Below are 16735 nucleotides of genomic sequence, written 5' to 3'. Positions count from 1 at the left end.
AAAAACAAAAACAAACCCAAGCTTTAGTTTCTAATAAGAGATTCGATACTGGGTTGTGCCCACTGCTACCGAGTGTTGGCTTCTAGATCCTCTCAGCAGAGCTGTGTACGAACCCATATGGGTCGTCCCCCTTCCCTCAACCCCTGGCAGCGGCCATTCTACTGTGTCTGAACTCGACTGCTCTAGGGACCTCACACAAGTGGAGTCCTACCTGTCCTTCTATGACTGGCTTGTTTCACTTCTAATGTCCTCAAGGTTCATCCGCGTAGTAGTATGTGTCAGAATTTCCTTTCTAAGGCGGAATAATATTCCATCGTGTGTATCTACCACATTGTTTTTGCTTTCACTGGTGGACGCTTGGGTTGCTTCCCCTTTTGGCGATTGCAGATGCTGCCATGAACATAGGTGTATAAATAAGTTTGAGTCCCTGCTTTCACTTTTGAGTGTGGTATACCCGGAGGGGGAATTGCTGTTCCTTCAGGACCCGTCCTGTTCTGCAGTGGCTGCACCACCACCACCAACACACAGGAGTTCCAGTTTCTCCACGGTTTAGATGAAAGTCCAACCCATGCTATTTTTGTTGTTGTTGCCTGTGCTTTTGGTGTCTTATCCAATAAACTAGTGCCAAATCGAATGTTACACTCTTTTCCTGTTTTTTTTTTTTTCCCCCGAGTTCTAGTTTAGCTCATTGGTTTAGGTCTTTGAACAATTTTGAGTTAATCTCTGTATATGTTGTACTAGAGGTCCCACTTCTTTTCCCTAGCATGTGGGCATCCAATTTTCTCAAGGGATTTGTTGAAAAGACTGTCCGTCAAGCCCCTTCTGGTCTTGGCAGCCTTCTAAAACATCATTAGACCATATATGTGAAGGTTTATTTCTAAGCTCTCCTATTCCACTGGTCTATGTCTTTATGCCAGTACCGTACTATTTCTTTTTTTACCATACTGTTTTGATCTCTGTAGCTTTGTACTAAGTTTTGACATCAGAAGTGAGATCTCCAACTTTGTTCTTTTTCAAGATTGTTTTGGCTATTTGGGTGTCGCCTGAGATTCCATATAAATTTAGGATGGATGGTTCTCTTTCTGCAAAAAATACTGGGATTTTTGATAGGATTACATGGAATCTGTAGATGATTTTGTGTCATACTGGCATCTTAGCAATATTAAGCCTTCCAATTCATAAACACGGGGTGTCCTCCCATTTGTTGTGATCTTTAATTTCTTTAGGCAATGTTCTGTAGTCTTTAGTGTACAAATCTTCTGCCTCTTTGGTGGTTTATTCCTAAGAATGGTATTCTTGTTGATGCTACCCTGTGAATAGTGGAAAGCACAATTTTTAAGGAAGACAGACCTAACATGAAGTCAAGGCATTCATGACTTGGTTCCCTTGCTTTTGCGGACAGCTTCACTAATAAGAGATCTTTGGAGTTTTGTTGGGGCAAAAAAAAAAAGGCTAAGTAGCTTTATGTGTAAGTCACAATAAAATCTCAAGTGGCTAATTACATATTCTTCCTCACATTCCAGGTAGAGCTGCCTCTTTTCAATTTGATTCAAAACTAATTATAAAACAGCTTTTGCTAATTTAGGGTAATTCTCCACATTACCTGTAGCACCTAGAACAGTGCTGAAAACCTGTAGGTGGCCAAAAATAAGATGAAGAATCACACACACACACAATATTACTTAAAGGGAAAAAAACACTCAAAAACCTAGGCTAGAATTATTAGATTTTATTTTTCCCTAGTACTCTTAAAGCTCAGCTTCACCATGTAACAGGCCAGACTTCCGGAATAACAACTCTTTCCCAGGCTATAACCCTTTTGAGGAGAATTTATCAAGTATCATGGTTCCAGGATGTTTCCACCCCAGAATTCTAAACCAGTTACAGAATCATATCTTATTAGGTCTTAATTGGAATCAACAATCTAGACACATTTAACATAATCAAAATAGCACATACCACTGTTTTTCTTCCCTTGTGGAATGCACTTCCCCCTCTTTTCCCCAAAGGGTTTGTTATGAAGAGATGTTTAATTATCACACTTTCCAACAAACCTACCAGTTCTAATCCTTGGCTCAGAAGAAGGTAGCCTTTATTAAAAAAAAATTTAATAAATATTCTGAGCTAATTGATCTCAGCCTTGGACAAATTAAAATTGTTTTACTTTACACCTGACTAAGCTTTGCTTTCAATACCTATCTGCAAAGTCAAACCCTATCTTTAAAACACAATTTTCATTATGACTTGGGAGAGCAGGGAAGGCCTAGGAAGGGAGTTGGCTTTTATTTTGCAGGAGGACATTCTGAAAAGGGCAGATATTTACTTTTGAAGTCATTAAGTGGAGAAATGGCAAATGTTCCTCTTATTCTGATACTGAAAACTTGCAAGGCCAGGACCTTTCTGGTCCTGAAACTATAATAAATTACATTGTTTTAAGTACATTCAAAATTTATATTACTCTTTAATTTCTTTTCCCTGAGTTTGGGTTCACAGTTTGGTAGAGATACTTTAAAGAGGTAGGTAGTGGGGGTGAAGAGGAAACGGTTTATGTCTAGCAGCACCTGGGGATAATATAAAACATCATTTTGATCTCAGTTAACATTTATCTTTCCCCTTTGAATCTGCAAACGTAACAGAAGGAGATGATCATTTTCCTTTTTTTTTTCTTATCTGTATGGACCCTCTCTCCTATTATATCCACGCCAGTATTATCACTATTCATAAAAATGAATAGCCCCTCCAAAGACATGTTATAAAATAAAGCCTTCAAGGTGGGGTTGTTTAGATTTAGAAGAGAGAGGCTCAAGTGAGTAACTTTTATTCATACAGTCATTAGGGAAAGTGAGCAAACCTTCCAGCGCCCCCAGCCACTGCCTTTTCTCCCTGGACCTGGCTTATTTAAATCAGTCCTATCAACAAGGGAGTTGATTCTAAGTTCTGGGCTCTGGGAGATCCTGACATCTAACATGGGTGGAGACACCGGTCCAGGTCTTGGCTTCCAGTCTTACGATGGGCTGGTGGAATACTGTTTCATCAGACGCTCGTGGCAGGGATTGCAGACTCGCTCAGGCTTGATACTTGAAGGAAGAGGCAGTTCGTTTGTTGAGCAGCCATTACAGAAAGTTCCTCTGCAGTTCTTACACACATTCTACAAGGAAAAGAGGGAGGTTAGGCAGGGAATAGAAGGGCAGAGCATACGGATGCATGGGATATAAAAGGCCAAATACGGTAAATGCTCAATGCCTCATCAGGTATTGACTGAATGTTTGCTAGGTGCCAGAATCTGACCAAACACCATCTCTGTCTACAAAGAAGCTTACTGTCTAATTCTTAGGTCTAAATGAAGAGAAGCAGTGCCACAGAATTCCAAAGAACAGATAATATACAAATAATTTATCTTTAGAGTACTTTCATTCATTACATTCACTTTTAGGTGGGCTAATTCTAAAATCAGTTTGTAAGTACCTAAGAATAGTCCAAATAAGGCAGGCAGTGAGTGACCTAGCAATGGACTGGGTAGCCAGCCTAGGATTACAAATTTTGCTGAGCATGAACCGGAAGTAAAATTCCCAATACACTGATGTACTTGCTGCTCTCCTAGAATGCTCCACAAGCACATCCTTTGGGATATCGGTGCAGCAGGAGCACAGCTCCCTGCATCCTCTTTATAGGGAAATTAGTCTCTTTCTGAAGCATTCTGAGTCTTTAGTGGTCATGCAATGGGGCGGCACGTGGGTTATTATGCAGTGTCACTGGTAAGGCTGTGATAGGGTGGTGCACACATAGCTCCAAGGGTCCCTATATAAAGGCTGTGAAGAGTCACTTCCCCCATTAATAATGCCACTTCCTCCCAAACAATTCACCTTCCTGACGGTGCAGTAGAGGTAGGGGGTCACTTTTATTTGAAAGCCTGAGAGGAATTTTCCTCTGACATACTGCAGTTACTCTGCATGGCTTAGAAAAGCCAGAATTAGATTAGCAGTTTCTTTATTTGGGGACCTATTTCTAGAATTCCAATTCTAATTCTATAAAGGCAGTTCATCTTTCTTGGATTCTGCTAATTTAAGACTAGATCACATTGTAATTTGCTTGTTAAAATTCAGCAAGATTGCAAATGGCGGCATGCAGGTTGCAATCCAGAATTTGGGCACATTTCCTTATCTCTTCCAAGCACCTGTTTCTTACAGTCATTTGTCCATTTCTTGAGCATCTACAATGAAATGGGCACCATATTACATCCTGGGGGATACTACTGTGAGTGGGTCAAAGACCTGGCTATCAGAACACTCACTGTATCTGAACACTTCCTTCACTCTGCCTACTCTAACAAACTGGGGAAGTGCTCTGCCAGAGACCCCTGATGATCCGAGGGGAAAACAAGTGATTTTGGTGGAGAGGGCTCATTTCCCTCGCAGAGGCTGATTCTCCAAATAATTCAAAGAATCCCCCCGCCCCCCCCAACTATTTGATTTGTTCTAAGCAAAAAGATGAAGTATTAGAGGAGTATAGATTTTGGGGCCAAAGTCAGGTTGCAGCCTGTGGGCTTTGCCACTTATGACTTGAGTCAACTTTGAGAAGTGTACTTAAAATCTCTGAGCCCAAGGTTCTTCATCTATAAAATGATGGCACAAAGGAGATAAGCTTTACAACAGGGACTTGGTCTATGCTTGTTCACTTCTCTTTCTCCAGCCCGTTCCACACAATAGGCACTCAATAAACATTTAGTTATAAATTTAATCTTTAAAAGTTGTATTTATTTTAATGGGGATTTACTGACATGACTTACTATGACTGAAAAAAAATACCTATTTTTTAAACAGGTATTTTATAAATGCTTGTTTCTTTTTACTCTTCTCCCCACTCTGTACTCTACACAGCAAAGTCCCTATTATTGAAAGGGACATCCCTATGAAGAACCTGTTTGGGTCTCACCACTGTTATCTTGGTTCGGCTGCCGTCTTCCTGGCACAGCTGACACGTCTGTGGCTTTTCAGAGAGCAGCGGCTGATCCTAAATCACATATTAAGCCAGTTAGTTTCTCTTAGCCCCAGAAATATTAATACTTTCAGAATATTCATTTTCTTAGTTACAAAATTAACAGAACCGCACTACAGACTATCCGGAAGCTAAAGAAACAAATGACATATGGTTCTAACACCTTAATACAGCTCTGGTAATCCCATCAATATCCTTGGAGCTCTTTTTATTTCTATAAAAAAGTAACGTGACTTTATTTATAAAAAGAAAAGTCTAGGATATGAGTGTGAAGTAGAAAGTTAAAAAAAGTCCCGTCCCTCTTGTCCTACTATATCATCAAGAATGGAAAGCAGTAGGCTTTTTTTTATATCTCACTGGATAAATGACAGGGTGGCTCAGTCACAGACACATTTATCATCTTTCTCGTGCAGTTGTCATATCCTATTATACTTGCAAAGTATCTTGCAACCATTTATATTTGTCTATTTCCAAGTGATCAAGACGAATTTTTTCTGTTTTATGGAAGGGAAAACTAAGGGAAAAAGAGGTACACTGAGTTCTCTTAAGTCCCACAGTATGGCAAAGAGAATTTCAAGTAAGAAGTGAGACCTGCTGTTTACTTAGTAAATTGCTCAGAGCTCTGCTACTTCCGGTGACAGTTTCAGGCAAAGGCATGTTTGTTAAGGATGCTGTTAAAAGGATGGGCCCCAGGGGCCTGTGTGCATTCACTGACTTTCCAGGCTGCCTGTGTACAGCTAGGGATAGCACAGCCAACTACGTAATTCATACAAGATGTCAGAATGGGAGAATCCATTACCTGCTCATCCACAGGGTGAGACTGCAGCCTACAATGGAAAATTAAAAACAGGAACAAACAGCAACTTATTATATTTCTATGTGAATCATTTCAAAAGCACAGAAAAAGCAACAACATGGTTCTTTAATGTTGTTGGCACAAGTTGTCAATCTTGACCTCCAAGGAGAGGAAATTTTGGTTGTTAAATCTATTAGCAGAATCTGATCCTTGACCTACATTATGGTTCCTGTTTAAAAACAGACTTGTATGCCTTGTTTTTACTACCAAGAAAATACTTTAGCATTTGTATCCCAGCCTGTAGAACTCCAATGGCCAGTGCTATCCATTTTAATATCTTCTACTATATTAGTCGACCCATTATATGTCATGTATTCGTCCCCTCTTCCAAATGTCCTTAAAATGTGAACTTCTTCAGCAAATTAATCAGGGTAAGGGAAATGAATGAGACTGTCACAGGAGTACCCATTCAGGCTGAACTATTTCTTCCCAAGACCTAGCTGAGCTCACCCTGATTTTCCCAATTTGGAACCGAATTTAAGAGGAGCAGTTCTGGGGATAATACACCACAGATCCACAGTGGCTCTGAGTCTCCACGGAGTGGCAGTGTGACCACCAGTGTGACCAGGTTTCCAGGCTGTTCCTTGGACCATAATCCCAAGAAACCTGGCTATGTTTTAGGATTGTTGTTCCGGCCAGGACAGGCTTTGGAAGCAGCTATTACGGCAAGCAAAGGAATCAACAAAGAAAACAATGTAAGCAGAGGCCACTTATAGGTGAGACACCTCGCCTCTCTGTGCTCCTCAGTTTTCTCATCTGGAGAATTACATTTTTAAGGAGATAATGAATGTAAAACACACTATTTAAGCTGCAAAGCACAATACAGATAGAAGGTAGTGTTGTCTTATGTTCCCATGGCCGAAATCAGAGGCTGGCATGTAAGGTACTCCTGATTGTCTGTAAATGGCTTGGTTTTAGTCTGGAATGGGGCTGATTCTGAAAGGCTCTTTTATGCCCTCGTTAATTTTACAGCCTTTCTAGTACCTTTCTGTGGCCCATGCTGATCTGTAGGGTAGTTTAAGGTTAGTCCTGGATTAGGCTGTACTCTCTTAGGGAGTAAACTTAAAGGCTTTGGAATCATTCTGGCCTTGGAGGTCAAGTACCTGCATAATGAGTTTTTTGTTGGGACTATGTGATTTTTCTTCTCCAGCAGCGACTTTGCTCAGGTAACACTCTACCTCATTCTTGAGGCATCAAAGCCTGGACAGGGACAGTTGCCAAAAATGTATGCTGTATAGTGCTCTCCAAGCCCCTCTGTGCTATCTTTCTTGTTACTAACCTTTGCTGCTGTTGTTGTAACAGACTGATTCTGGGAGCAGTTTTAGGTTCATAGCAAAACGGAACAGAAAGTACTGACGTTTCCCATACACTTTGCCTGCCCTCCCCCCTTCCCCCAGTATCAACATTCCACACCCGGCGGTGGGGGGTGGGGGGGAGCACAAACGATGTGACAATCGATGAACCTGCATTACACATCATAACTACTCAAAGTCTGCAGTTTGCATTAGGGTTCACTCTTGGTGTTGTACATTCTAGGGGTTTGGACAAATGGAGGACATGTATCTATCATTACAGTACCATGTAAGTATTTTCACCATCCTAAAAAATGCTCTGTGCTCACCCATGAATACCCCCGAACCCCTGGCAAGCACTGTTTCCATGGTGTTGGCTCTTCCAGAATGTTACACAGTTGGACCTCCTTCGCTTTTTAATGCCGTGGCACCATGTAACATTTTGTTATATTTCTACCTGCTAAAATAATTGTTAAAAGTCAATTTCCTTGAAACAATCCTATGGTTTTCATAGTGAGCAGATCAGATGAAGAGTTAAGAAAAAGGCATCAAGTTAAGCTGTTTGAGACCCTTAAGAGAAAGGACACAAAGAAAATGAGAGGATTTATTTGAAACATAGCTGCCTTTCACGTAGCATGTAGGTGGAAACAAGTCATACTCGAGTACATTTAAGAACCTAAGAATTGCTATGATTTGTACTCTGTTCCTCTGTGATACCAATCCAGTAAAGATGAGAAATAATCTCTGAAGTGATAGATAATTTGAGCTTGGGGATTAACCAGGGAAGAGTCAGAGGGCAGCTTGATCACCCCTCTTTCTTCTGAAATGGACTAAGTGGGTTTGGTTTAATATGTGTTCTCTGGTTGATTTAGTCACTCCCCCTTCAAAATGTCTTTCTGGAATATTAATATTACAAGTCAGTGTCTGGTCTGTGCCACTGCCAATTATATCAAAAGCGCCCTCTTTCCCACCACCCCCAAACAGCGTTATGTCTTCGTTAGTACTTTATTAACAAACACCTGTGGCTTTCGTCCAGGGGCTTTTTTGGTTTAATATTTTCCTCTTGAATTTTGTGCTTCCCATCCTGCCAAGAGAAAACAGCCCAATTTATTAGTTATTCAGAAGGCTCAACAGTGATGATGTTGCAGACATTTTCTTCTGTAGTGTCTTAGCTTAGGTATAAAACTAAGCAGCTTTTTTGTTAGGGAAGGAATTTAACTTTCAAGGTATTTTCCTTCATTCTTTGCTCTAAGTAGTTTCTTAACAAATTGTTCTGATAGAGTTTGCAACAAATGATTTTCAGAGTAGATGTTTTCCTTCTTAACTCTTGCAATTCAAATAAAATTCAGAATATATCCTATTTATTTACAGAGTAGGCTCAAAGTATCAGTTACGTCTTAGGGTATCTTAGTTACTTCCGTGTATCTACATCTGTCTCCACCCCCGAGTCCCAGCTGGGCTCTGGAAAACTGGGGAAACCAAGCACCACCGTATGGAGCAGACTGTAATCCTCTGGCACTCAGTCAAGTAGCTGCCACGATGTCACGACAACTTACGCAGCCCATACAACCTGAGGAGTTTTCTACTCTGAAGGACCGATGTCAAGTTCCAAACTGCATTTCTACCGAAGCTTGGAAGCCCTGCCTGGGCAGTTTTTAGTGACAAATTCTTTCTGTGGCACACACACACTGCTGTCTGTCCTGAGCTGCCGTCCATCAGCCTCCAAAAATAGAATGCACGTTCTTAGACCCCTCGTGTCAGGGAAAGGAGGTTAACGCAGTATTTACACTCCTGGAGCCTCTACTGCAGGGCAGTTCAAGACTGAGGAACGTAGGGCCTCACTGGAAAAGCAGGGTAAGATCGGACAAGAATGTGAATAAATCTCCGTAAGCCCTGCTAAGTAGATTTCACGGTTGCTAAACTAAACTAATAAAGATGGCATGCTACAAAAACAGTGGTATTTTGCACACTTTAAATGAGTAGTAATGAGTACTATATAATACATTTCTATTTACCATTATTTGCTATTCTCCAGCAAATTGGCATCTCTCTAGAAATGTTAAAGAAGCTTATACATTTGTCCTGCTTTGTTATATGTAATATAAACAAAGAAGCTACTTTTTTCCTGTGTTTGTCTTTGAGTAAGTATTCCATACTTTTCTGATTTTACTGTTTGAAGAGGTTGGCTCCTGTTTCCTGGGTCCCAGAGATGGTCTTATTCAACTTTAGCTTCCTCACCATTATAGGAGCTGGGGGTCTCTCTCCTAAGACTGTTGTGTAGAAACTTCTACTACTGTTCTTTAGACATTCTGTATTACTTTCTTTTCCCCAAGCAACTCTAGTTCCCTCTTGTTCTAATTTTCCCAAGAGAAAAGTACCTTGAGTATACTAAAACTGAAATCCTCATGATTCTGAAAAAGGCATACAGAAGCAAATCCACATTTAAGACAATTCTGTTAAAGGGAAATTCAGAGTTGGGAAGGATTACTATAACATATTATTAAAGATACTAGCCAGCAGAAGTCCAAGGAACACAAGTGTTTGTTAAGACACCCAAATAATCTTACTTAAAGTGAAAGGGATAAGAGGGTCACTGGAAATCATGGTTATGAGGCCTCTTTTCCATGTGAAATCAAGAGAGTATCTAGAGGTAGACTGAGAATCAAGGCCTTGTGTTCACTCTGGGTCCTGTCTGCAATCTACATACTCGAGGCCACAGCATTAAGCTTGTGTTCCCAGAGAGAAAACTGTCCGGCCCATCAAGGGAGCCTCTAAAAATTAAGTAAATGACCAAGGGAATAATCCAATATTACCGTTTTGGGTTCTGGCTTCTGAGAAACCTTTCCTGGGATGCTCCTGTTGTTCTGTAACCTTCTTTCTCTTTCCAGTTTTAGTTCTAACTCAAGCTGGTGCCTGGGATGGGCGGGAGAGGAAAAGGATCAAAATTTGGATTTCTGCACTCATATTCTCTAAAGAATGCCAAACCCTTTTCTTAAAGCTCAGCAATTAAATTTTAATACTTGATTAATAAAAAGTTACCAGATATATATGGACAATCAGGTTTTAAGGTGTTAAAACACAATACAGTAAAACCAGTAACACTAAAATATAGATAATGTTTAATCTTTCCTGGATAATTAAGAATGTACTTTAAGGGTGGCTCAGTCGGTTTTAAATGTCTGCCTTAGGCTCAGGTCATGATCTCAGGGTCCTGGGATCCAGCCCCACATGGGGTTCCCAGCTCAGCAGGGAGTCTGCTTCTCCCTCTGCCCCTCCCCCTGCTCATGCTCTCTCTCTAATAAATAAATAAAATCTTAAAAAAAAAGGATGTGCTTTAAGATCTCCCAGTGCCTAAGGGTCACCACTCTGAATATCAGTATTTAATAGTAACTCTTAATAAAGAGTTGTAGTCAACTGAATGACATTTAGTAGGATTTACTATAATTAAAAGACAGTATTTACAAAATTTCAGCAAGAAACGGTAAGAAATCACCAACACTGTCGTCCCATTTCATCTTAATTAGCTGGTCTCTCTTTAATGTTCAATGCCCAGTTCCACTGCCAGCCACTAGTGTCCTTAGTAGCCATGTGCTTTTATATCCAACAACAAAGTTCTCTTTGTTTGAAGTCAATGGCTTCAGCAAAGAATTGAGTCTCATTTGACAGGCAATATGGAAGAGTGGTTAAGGACTCGGAGTCAGAGAGAGACAGACTTTTAGAGTGCTGCCACTTACTAGCTGAACTGTGTCAATCTGGACAAACTGAACCCATTAAGCTTAATTAATTTCATCTGACAATGGGGGTAAGACAATTACCTACTAACAGGGTTGATGGGAAGATGTTAGGACCAAATGCCTGTGTAGTACTTTGTAAAGTTCGCAGCACACAGTAAAAATTTAGGGAATACTATTATTATCAGTGTTATGTTGGCTATTAACTCTCATTCCTTTCTATTTATCTGGGACCTTGCGTTCTAATTTCCTCCTTTGATGGCAAAGCATGTTGACAAACTTTGGAAATGCTGATATATGCAAAGCTTCCTGAATGCTAATTCCAGAGAAAGGATGTTGCAAGGACAGAACGGAGAGGGCTGGCTCAGGGTTCCTCCTTCTCTTGCTGCTAGCCTTAGAACTAACCCCCCCCCCCCGCACCCCCCTCCTCCCGGGGCAGCTCCTGGCACCCTTTCTTCACCGCTGCCTGGTGAGCTCCTCTACTTCCAGCTGCAGACTGTTGATCTTGTCTCCGAAGTCCTGCTTGAAGAGACGGTTGTCCAACTCGGCAGACTGGCGGCCTCGCTCAGCCTGGCGCAATCTGGATGTGAGCCATATGAACTTGTGATAAAAAACAAAAGCCATGGTGGGGAGGAAGACCAAGCTTACAACACAAAATAAAGCAACCCAACGAAGAAGGCGTGGAGAGACAGAGGAGAAGGGAAAAAAAAAAAAAGCTTTGCAGGACACAGGGGAAGAAATTATACAGGCGGCGGGGGCGGGGGGGAGGGGGAGATGGAGAAGAAACAAACTATAAAGAAAAGCAAGATGAAGGTGAACCAGGCAGAGGAAAAGTTGATTTTCCATTTTTTTTTTATTCTAGTACTACAGTTTACAGCCATTAGGTGATAAACAATAAAACATCACTTTTTAGAAAATCCATATCCAAAGCCAACACAGTCCATTAAAGTTAAACCCACTTTTTCGTGTTTATTTCCTAATAGGTCTGGTACCTTATATTTCTGCTTTACACACATAACTGGAACTTGCAAATGGGCAACTACTTTCTTATATGTGAAATTAGAACATTTTCCTGGTCCTTTCCCTACACCACAACTTATATTAAATCACTGACATTGTACATTAACCCTTAACCTAGGCTTTGAGTTCTTCTCTAAGGAAAAGCCTTTGTCAGAGTTTGGCCGTCTCTTTCCCTTTCCATTCCTACCAGGTGGTGTGTGACCAAGTGGACAAACAACTCAGCACTGGGCCTATGTAAGATTCCTGATCATATTCTCTAAAAAATTCTAATGAATGTTTTCTTCTATATATCCCATAACTTTGCACCTATAAAGAACCATGTTCTAAGGGGTGAAACATCTGGGGCTCTATAGAATAGAATTGGAAAGCATGCTACCTGTAGTCTTTAAAACGTTTTATTTTAGTGGTTGAGCACTCTTTCCAAATGCTCATAGAAAAGGCAACTCATCACCACAAAAGGTTGATGAAGATAAGAATAGGTGCAAAATTATAAGAACTAAAATAAGTTCAAGAGCACACGTTATTCCGTGAGGTTGGTCATATGCTCTTTGACTTGACTTTGGTTCAAGTCTGTAAGGACCTATAGAAGCACGTGTGAAATCTCTTACTCTCTTAATTCTGGTTTTTCCAAGAAGAAGGTAAAGAGTTTCAAAAGCTGGAAGCAAAGGGGGGTTATCTTTGTTCCCACCTAAGCAGCTGAAATGCTGCAAATCATAACAAAATGAGAAAAAAAATTTTTTTTTCTGCCAAGACTTTTTGAAGGAATGAAGGCTTATGTAAAGCCTGTTCCCCCAAATCAAAAGTCATTAAAAAAAAAATCCAAGTATTTATAGGATTATTTACAATGTAAAGCCTAGAAAGGGGAGTAGAACTGTGGTCACTTAGAAAAAGAAGCCCTGCTAATTACTATGTATGGATACCTACTGGGAATTTTTATTTTTAGACTAAATAATAAAGAGTTTATCATGTATCTGTTTCCTACGCTGAAATGGTTTTCTAATAATTAGATTGTTAGTTTCCCAGAGACATTAGCAAATCCCCATCTGAACAGAAAGTAACAGAAACTCTTAAGTAAATGTCTCTAGCAAGAAATGACAGGTGGGAAACCATCACTCATGTCTATACCTTGTTGTCTTTACTCCAAAAGGAAAAGCAGAATAGATCTGAAAATTGTGTAATGTCGTGTTTTTTGTTTTTGTTTTTATGGGAGACGAGTTTTTTCATTAAAATTATTCTCTCTGAGCTACCTAAATAGGAAGTGGAATTGCAGGAAAATGGCAGAGGTAGAAGATGACAAATATTAGGAGGGTTTTCCAAGCTTCCACATTATGTTATCATAAGTTACCTAATCACTAACTTTATCTCTATACTTTAAAGAAATGTAAGGATGTGGGTTCCCCGCCCCCCCCAAAGTCACTAAGGCAAAAAAGTTGCAAGCAATCTTGGTTACTGAGAACAGAACTGTAGTGAAATACTAAGTACTTATCCGTGGCTTGGGGAGTAAACCTACACAAGGAAAGTGGAAAGGGACCATGGCCTACGAGACAGAGCGACTGTAGAAGAGTCCAAGTCCATACGGCTGTCACCTGTGGTTCATTACACTGCAAGGCAGAGCAGGCTCGCTGGTACGGACAGCACACCTAGAATCTGATATTGTCTGGGCCTGGGCTGTAAAGGCATCAATAATATATGCACAGAGCGTCCATTCCCTAGGCTGTTTTTTTTTTTTTTTTTTTAAATGGTGTGTTTCTTTATCGGTCAACATTTAAATGGTGTGTTTACTTATTGGTCAACAAAGTAATTTCTCAAAGTTTACTTGGCAATTAATTAAGAACTTATACTAAATGTTCTAACTCTGGGGAGAAAGTAAAGAAGAAAAAACCCACGGCCTAGATATCAAATTGTTTTTTTTTTTAAGTCCAACAAATTCAGAGTCAATTTTTGGTGACATTTTATGTAGAATCAGAGCTTAAATGTAATAACTTTCAGATTTCTTTCTTTACAATTAAGTTGTACATCAGACTTGCGAGGTGACCAAATGCAAATGCCTAATGATGTTTTGGGATCAGTTTATTTGCTGCACTATTTAAGGTCTTTGCCTGTTTCACCAAATCCTTTTCACTAAATTAGTAAAATAAAAATAAAAATGGAGTGAAAGGCGAATGAGAAAATGAATAAATGGGAAAGACAAAAATAGCAAGAGAATAAGTCAGCTTAATACTTGAAGAAGTCATTATTTTAGTTCTGTCTACTTCAAATGCCAAGTCAAAAAACTATTGAAAAATAATTCTATGCAACATTTCAAAAACCCAATTTATGAACACCAAAATTAATTTGTTAAATCATAAACATATAACTGCTTATGAGCAAGCACTTAGGGAACTTTCCAGATGGACCGATACCTTTTTATTTAAAATCAGCCAAATCAGAAGTTTCAAACGTATTTACTAATTTGCAATAACTTGTGAGTTACCATTAATATGCAGTGCCATTCAGGACGCTCCCTGGTCAAGAATTATCTGAATAAAACCAGTCATCCATTCATTTGTTCATTCATGCATCTGCTAAGTGAATGCCGTGTATGTTCATGGCACTAAGACAGATCCAATGAGGGAACTTAAAAAATTCATTAAGTAACCTGGAGGAACTCACACTCTCATCAGAAGATACATCTATAAAGGGTTATAACGTGGGGCAGAAGGTGACAAGTAAGCAGCATGGACAGGTATGGATGTAAGGCTATGGGAATTCCAAGAAGGACAATGGGTAGATTATTTTTATCTGAGAAGCAGCATCAGCGGAAGCTTTAGGAGAGGTGGTGGCATTTGAGCCTGAATGTACAAAACGGATCTGAAGAACAAGGCAGTGGATGAGGAATGGCCTTCCTAGCTGGTGGAGCTATTAGGCAAGGGACGGATGGAAAAAGTGCAAGCGTGCGCAGAGGCCTGCAGTCGTGCAGTCTGGCTCAAGTGAAAGAAGGGTGATCAGTGGGTGTTCAAGGTGGCAACACAGAATGACTGGCCACGCGGAATGTTCCTTCAGTCTTGAAATCTCGGCCATTTCTCTTGGCAGCTAAGTCACCACGAAGGAAATGGCGGTTTCAGCCAAACAGAAACAAAGTAGCACAGGGAGAGGATGTGTTTCGGGCTGACTGAAATGTAGGTACCAGATGGAAACAGCTGGTCAGAGGATGAAAACCCAAGACTGGGTTTTTAGAGGGGGACAGAGCTGGAGACAGACCTAAGATTGTGGGCAGGGGTGACAGTGGACACTACAGAGAAAGAAGAGAGCAAAGGGAGATAGGAGGGAGGAGAGAAAGGAGTTCAAGTGTTGGAAGGGCCTTCAGTATCCTGGCATCATTAGCACCAGTGCATTCCAAGAATTTGGTGACGCAGAGGAAAACAACAACTGCAAACATACGTAAAAGTGCTTTCAGAGCGCCCGGGTGGCTCAGTCGTTAAGTGTCCGCCTTCGGCTCAGGTCATGATCCCAGGGTCCTGGGATCAAGTCCCACATGGGGCTCCCTGCTCGGCAGGGAGCCTGCTTCTCCCTCTGCCCCTCCCCCCTTGTGCATGCATGCTCGAACTCTCTTGCAAAAATAAATAAATAACATCTTTAAAGCCAAAATAAATAAATAAATAAAATCTTTAAAAATAAAGAAAGTGCTTTCATCCTTGTAGGTCTCCCTCCTCCAACATGACATTGAAATGGGATTATATAGGAGGGTTACCATTCTGCTGTTCAAAACAGTCAGGAGAGGCTGAGGTTTCTTAAAAATGTTTTCAGTGACATCTTAGAGAAACACAAAATTTAACTGGCTTTCTACCAGCATGTCTGGTGTTAAGTTGGGAGAATTTCATACACTTTGCTTGCCAAATGCATAGCACATTCTCTTCCCTTCCAGCACTGAAAGCCCAAGATGTTTCACTCAAGAAATAGCACTTTTACCTTTGTTCGAGTTGTTTGATGGTAGCAGCCATCTGATTAGTCTTCTCTTCCAAACGACTGTTTAGTTCACTTTTCTGTTTTACTCCTAAGTCTGAACTCTGTTATGGAAAAGAAGTATGAGTGATGGACATAGAATATAAAATCCTGAAATAAATCACACATGCCTTTTGAACCTAATGGTAAGTGTGAAACAGAGAAACAGAAATGCTCATATATTTGTATATCAGTTAATTCCCAAATGGAGAAAAACAAAAAGCAACGTTTAAAATTAGTACTGCTATATGCAGTTTTGTCACAGAAATGAACATCAGAAGGTTCATCAATAATCATATTTCAGTATAAGAACTAATGGCATATTGCTCAGCAAAATCAGTCAGTCAGAGAAGGACAAATACATGATTTCACTCATGTGTAATTTAAGAAACAAAACAGATGAACATAGGGGAAGGGAAGGAAAAATAAAACAAGACGAAATCAGAAAGGGAGACAAACCGTAAGAGACTCTTAACTCTAGGAAACAAACTGAGGGTTGCTGGGTGGGGGGAGGGGGGGGTAACTGGGTGATGGGCATTAAGGAGGGCACATGATGGAATGAGCACTGCGTGTTCTATGCAACTGAAGAATCACTAAAGTCTACCCCTGAAACTAATAATACACCACATGTTAAAAATTGAATTTAAATAAAGAATGACAAAAAAAAAAAGAGCTAATGGAATATAAAGTCAGTTGACAGGTTAGGCTGCAGTGTAGAAATTATCTTATAGGATAAAAAAGACCTGTTTCCCCACTACAATTTGAAAAGTAGCCACGGCTTTCCAGAACAGCAACACAGGATCCTACGACGGGCTGATTCCTAAAGTGGTTTATTGGCAGCCAGCCTCAAAATGAGATGT

General features: G+C 40.3%; 1 protein-coding gene across 7 annotated transcripts in view; it reads right to left on the bottom strand.

The window, feature by feature from the left end:
- Positions 1-1714: 1714 nt before the first annotated feature.
- Positions 1715-16735, bottom strand: part of RUFY3 (RUN and FYVE domain containing 3) — a 78760-nt gene continuing 63739 nt past the window's right edge. For 2 of the 7 annotated variants that reach the window (XM_045881049.3, XM_045881050.2), the window contains exons 12-18: positions 15843-15940; positions 11335-11454; positions 9957-10056; positions 8163-8227; positions 5795-5822; positions 4933-5010; positions 1715-3148 (exon numbers count right to left, since the gene is read on the bottom strand). In XM_045881049.3, coding sequence (XP_045737005.2) covers positions 3005-3148; positions 4933-5010; positions 5795-5822; positions 8163-8227; positions 9957-10056; positions 11335-11454; positions 15843-15940 — 633 coding nt within the window. In that variant the 3' untranslated portion in view covers positions 1715-3004. Of the gene's footprint in view, positions 3149-4932; positions 5011-5794; positions 5823-6635; positions 7604-8162; positions 8228-9956; positions 10057-11334; positions 11455-11708; positions 14016-15842; positions 15941-16735 lie in introns of those variants that run through there. The other 5 variants (XM_045881051.3, XM_045881052.1, XR_010409414.1 and 2 more) reach the window with 4 other exon arrangements.

The sequence above is a fragment of the Mirounga angustirostris genome, unplaced genomic scaffold (genome assembly GCF_029215605.1).
Source record: "Mirounga angustirostris isolate CCGP_5_RB_7025 unplaced genomic scaffold, mMirAng1.0.hap1 SCAF_2, whole genome shotgun sequence".
NCBI lineage: Eukaryota > Metazoa > Chordata > Mammalia > Carnivora > Phocidae > Mirounga > Mirounga angustirostris.
Note: the sequence above shows the minus strand (reverse complement) of the source record. Positions and strands in the feature narration are given on the sequence as shown.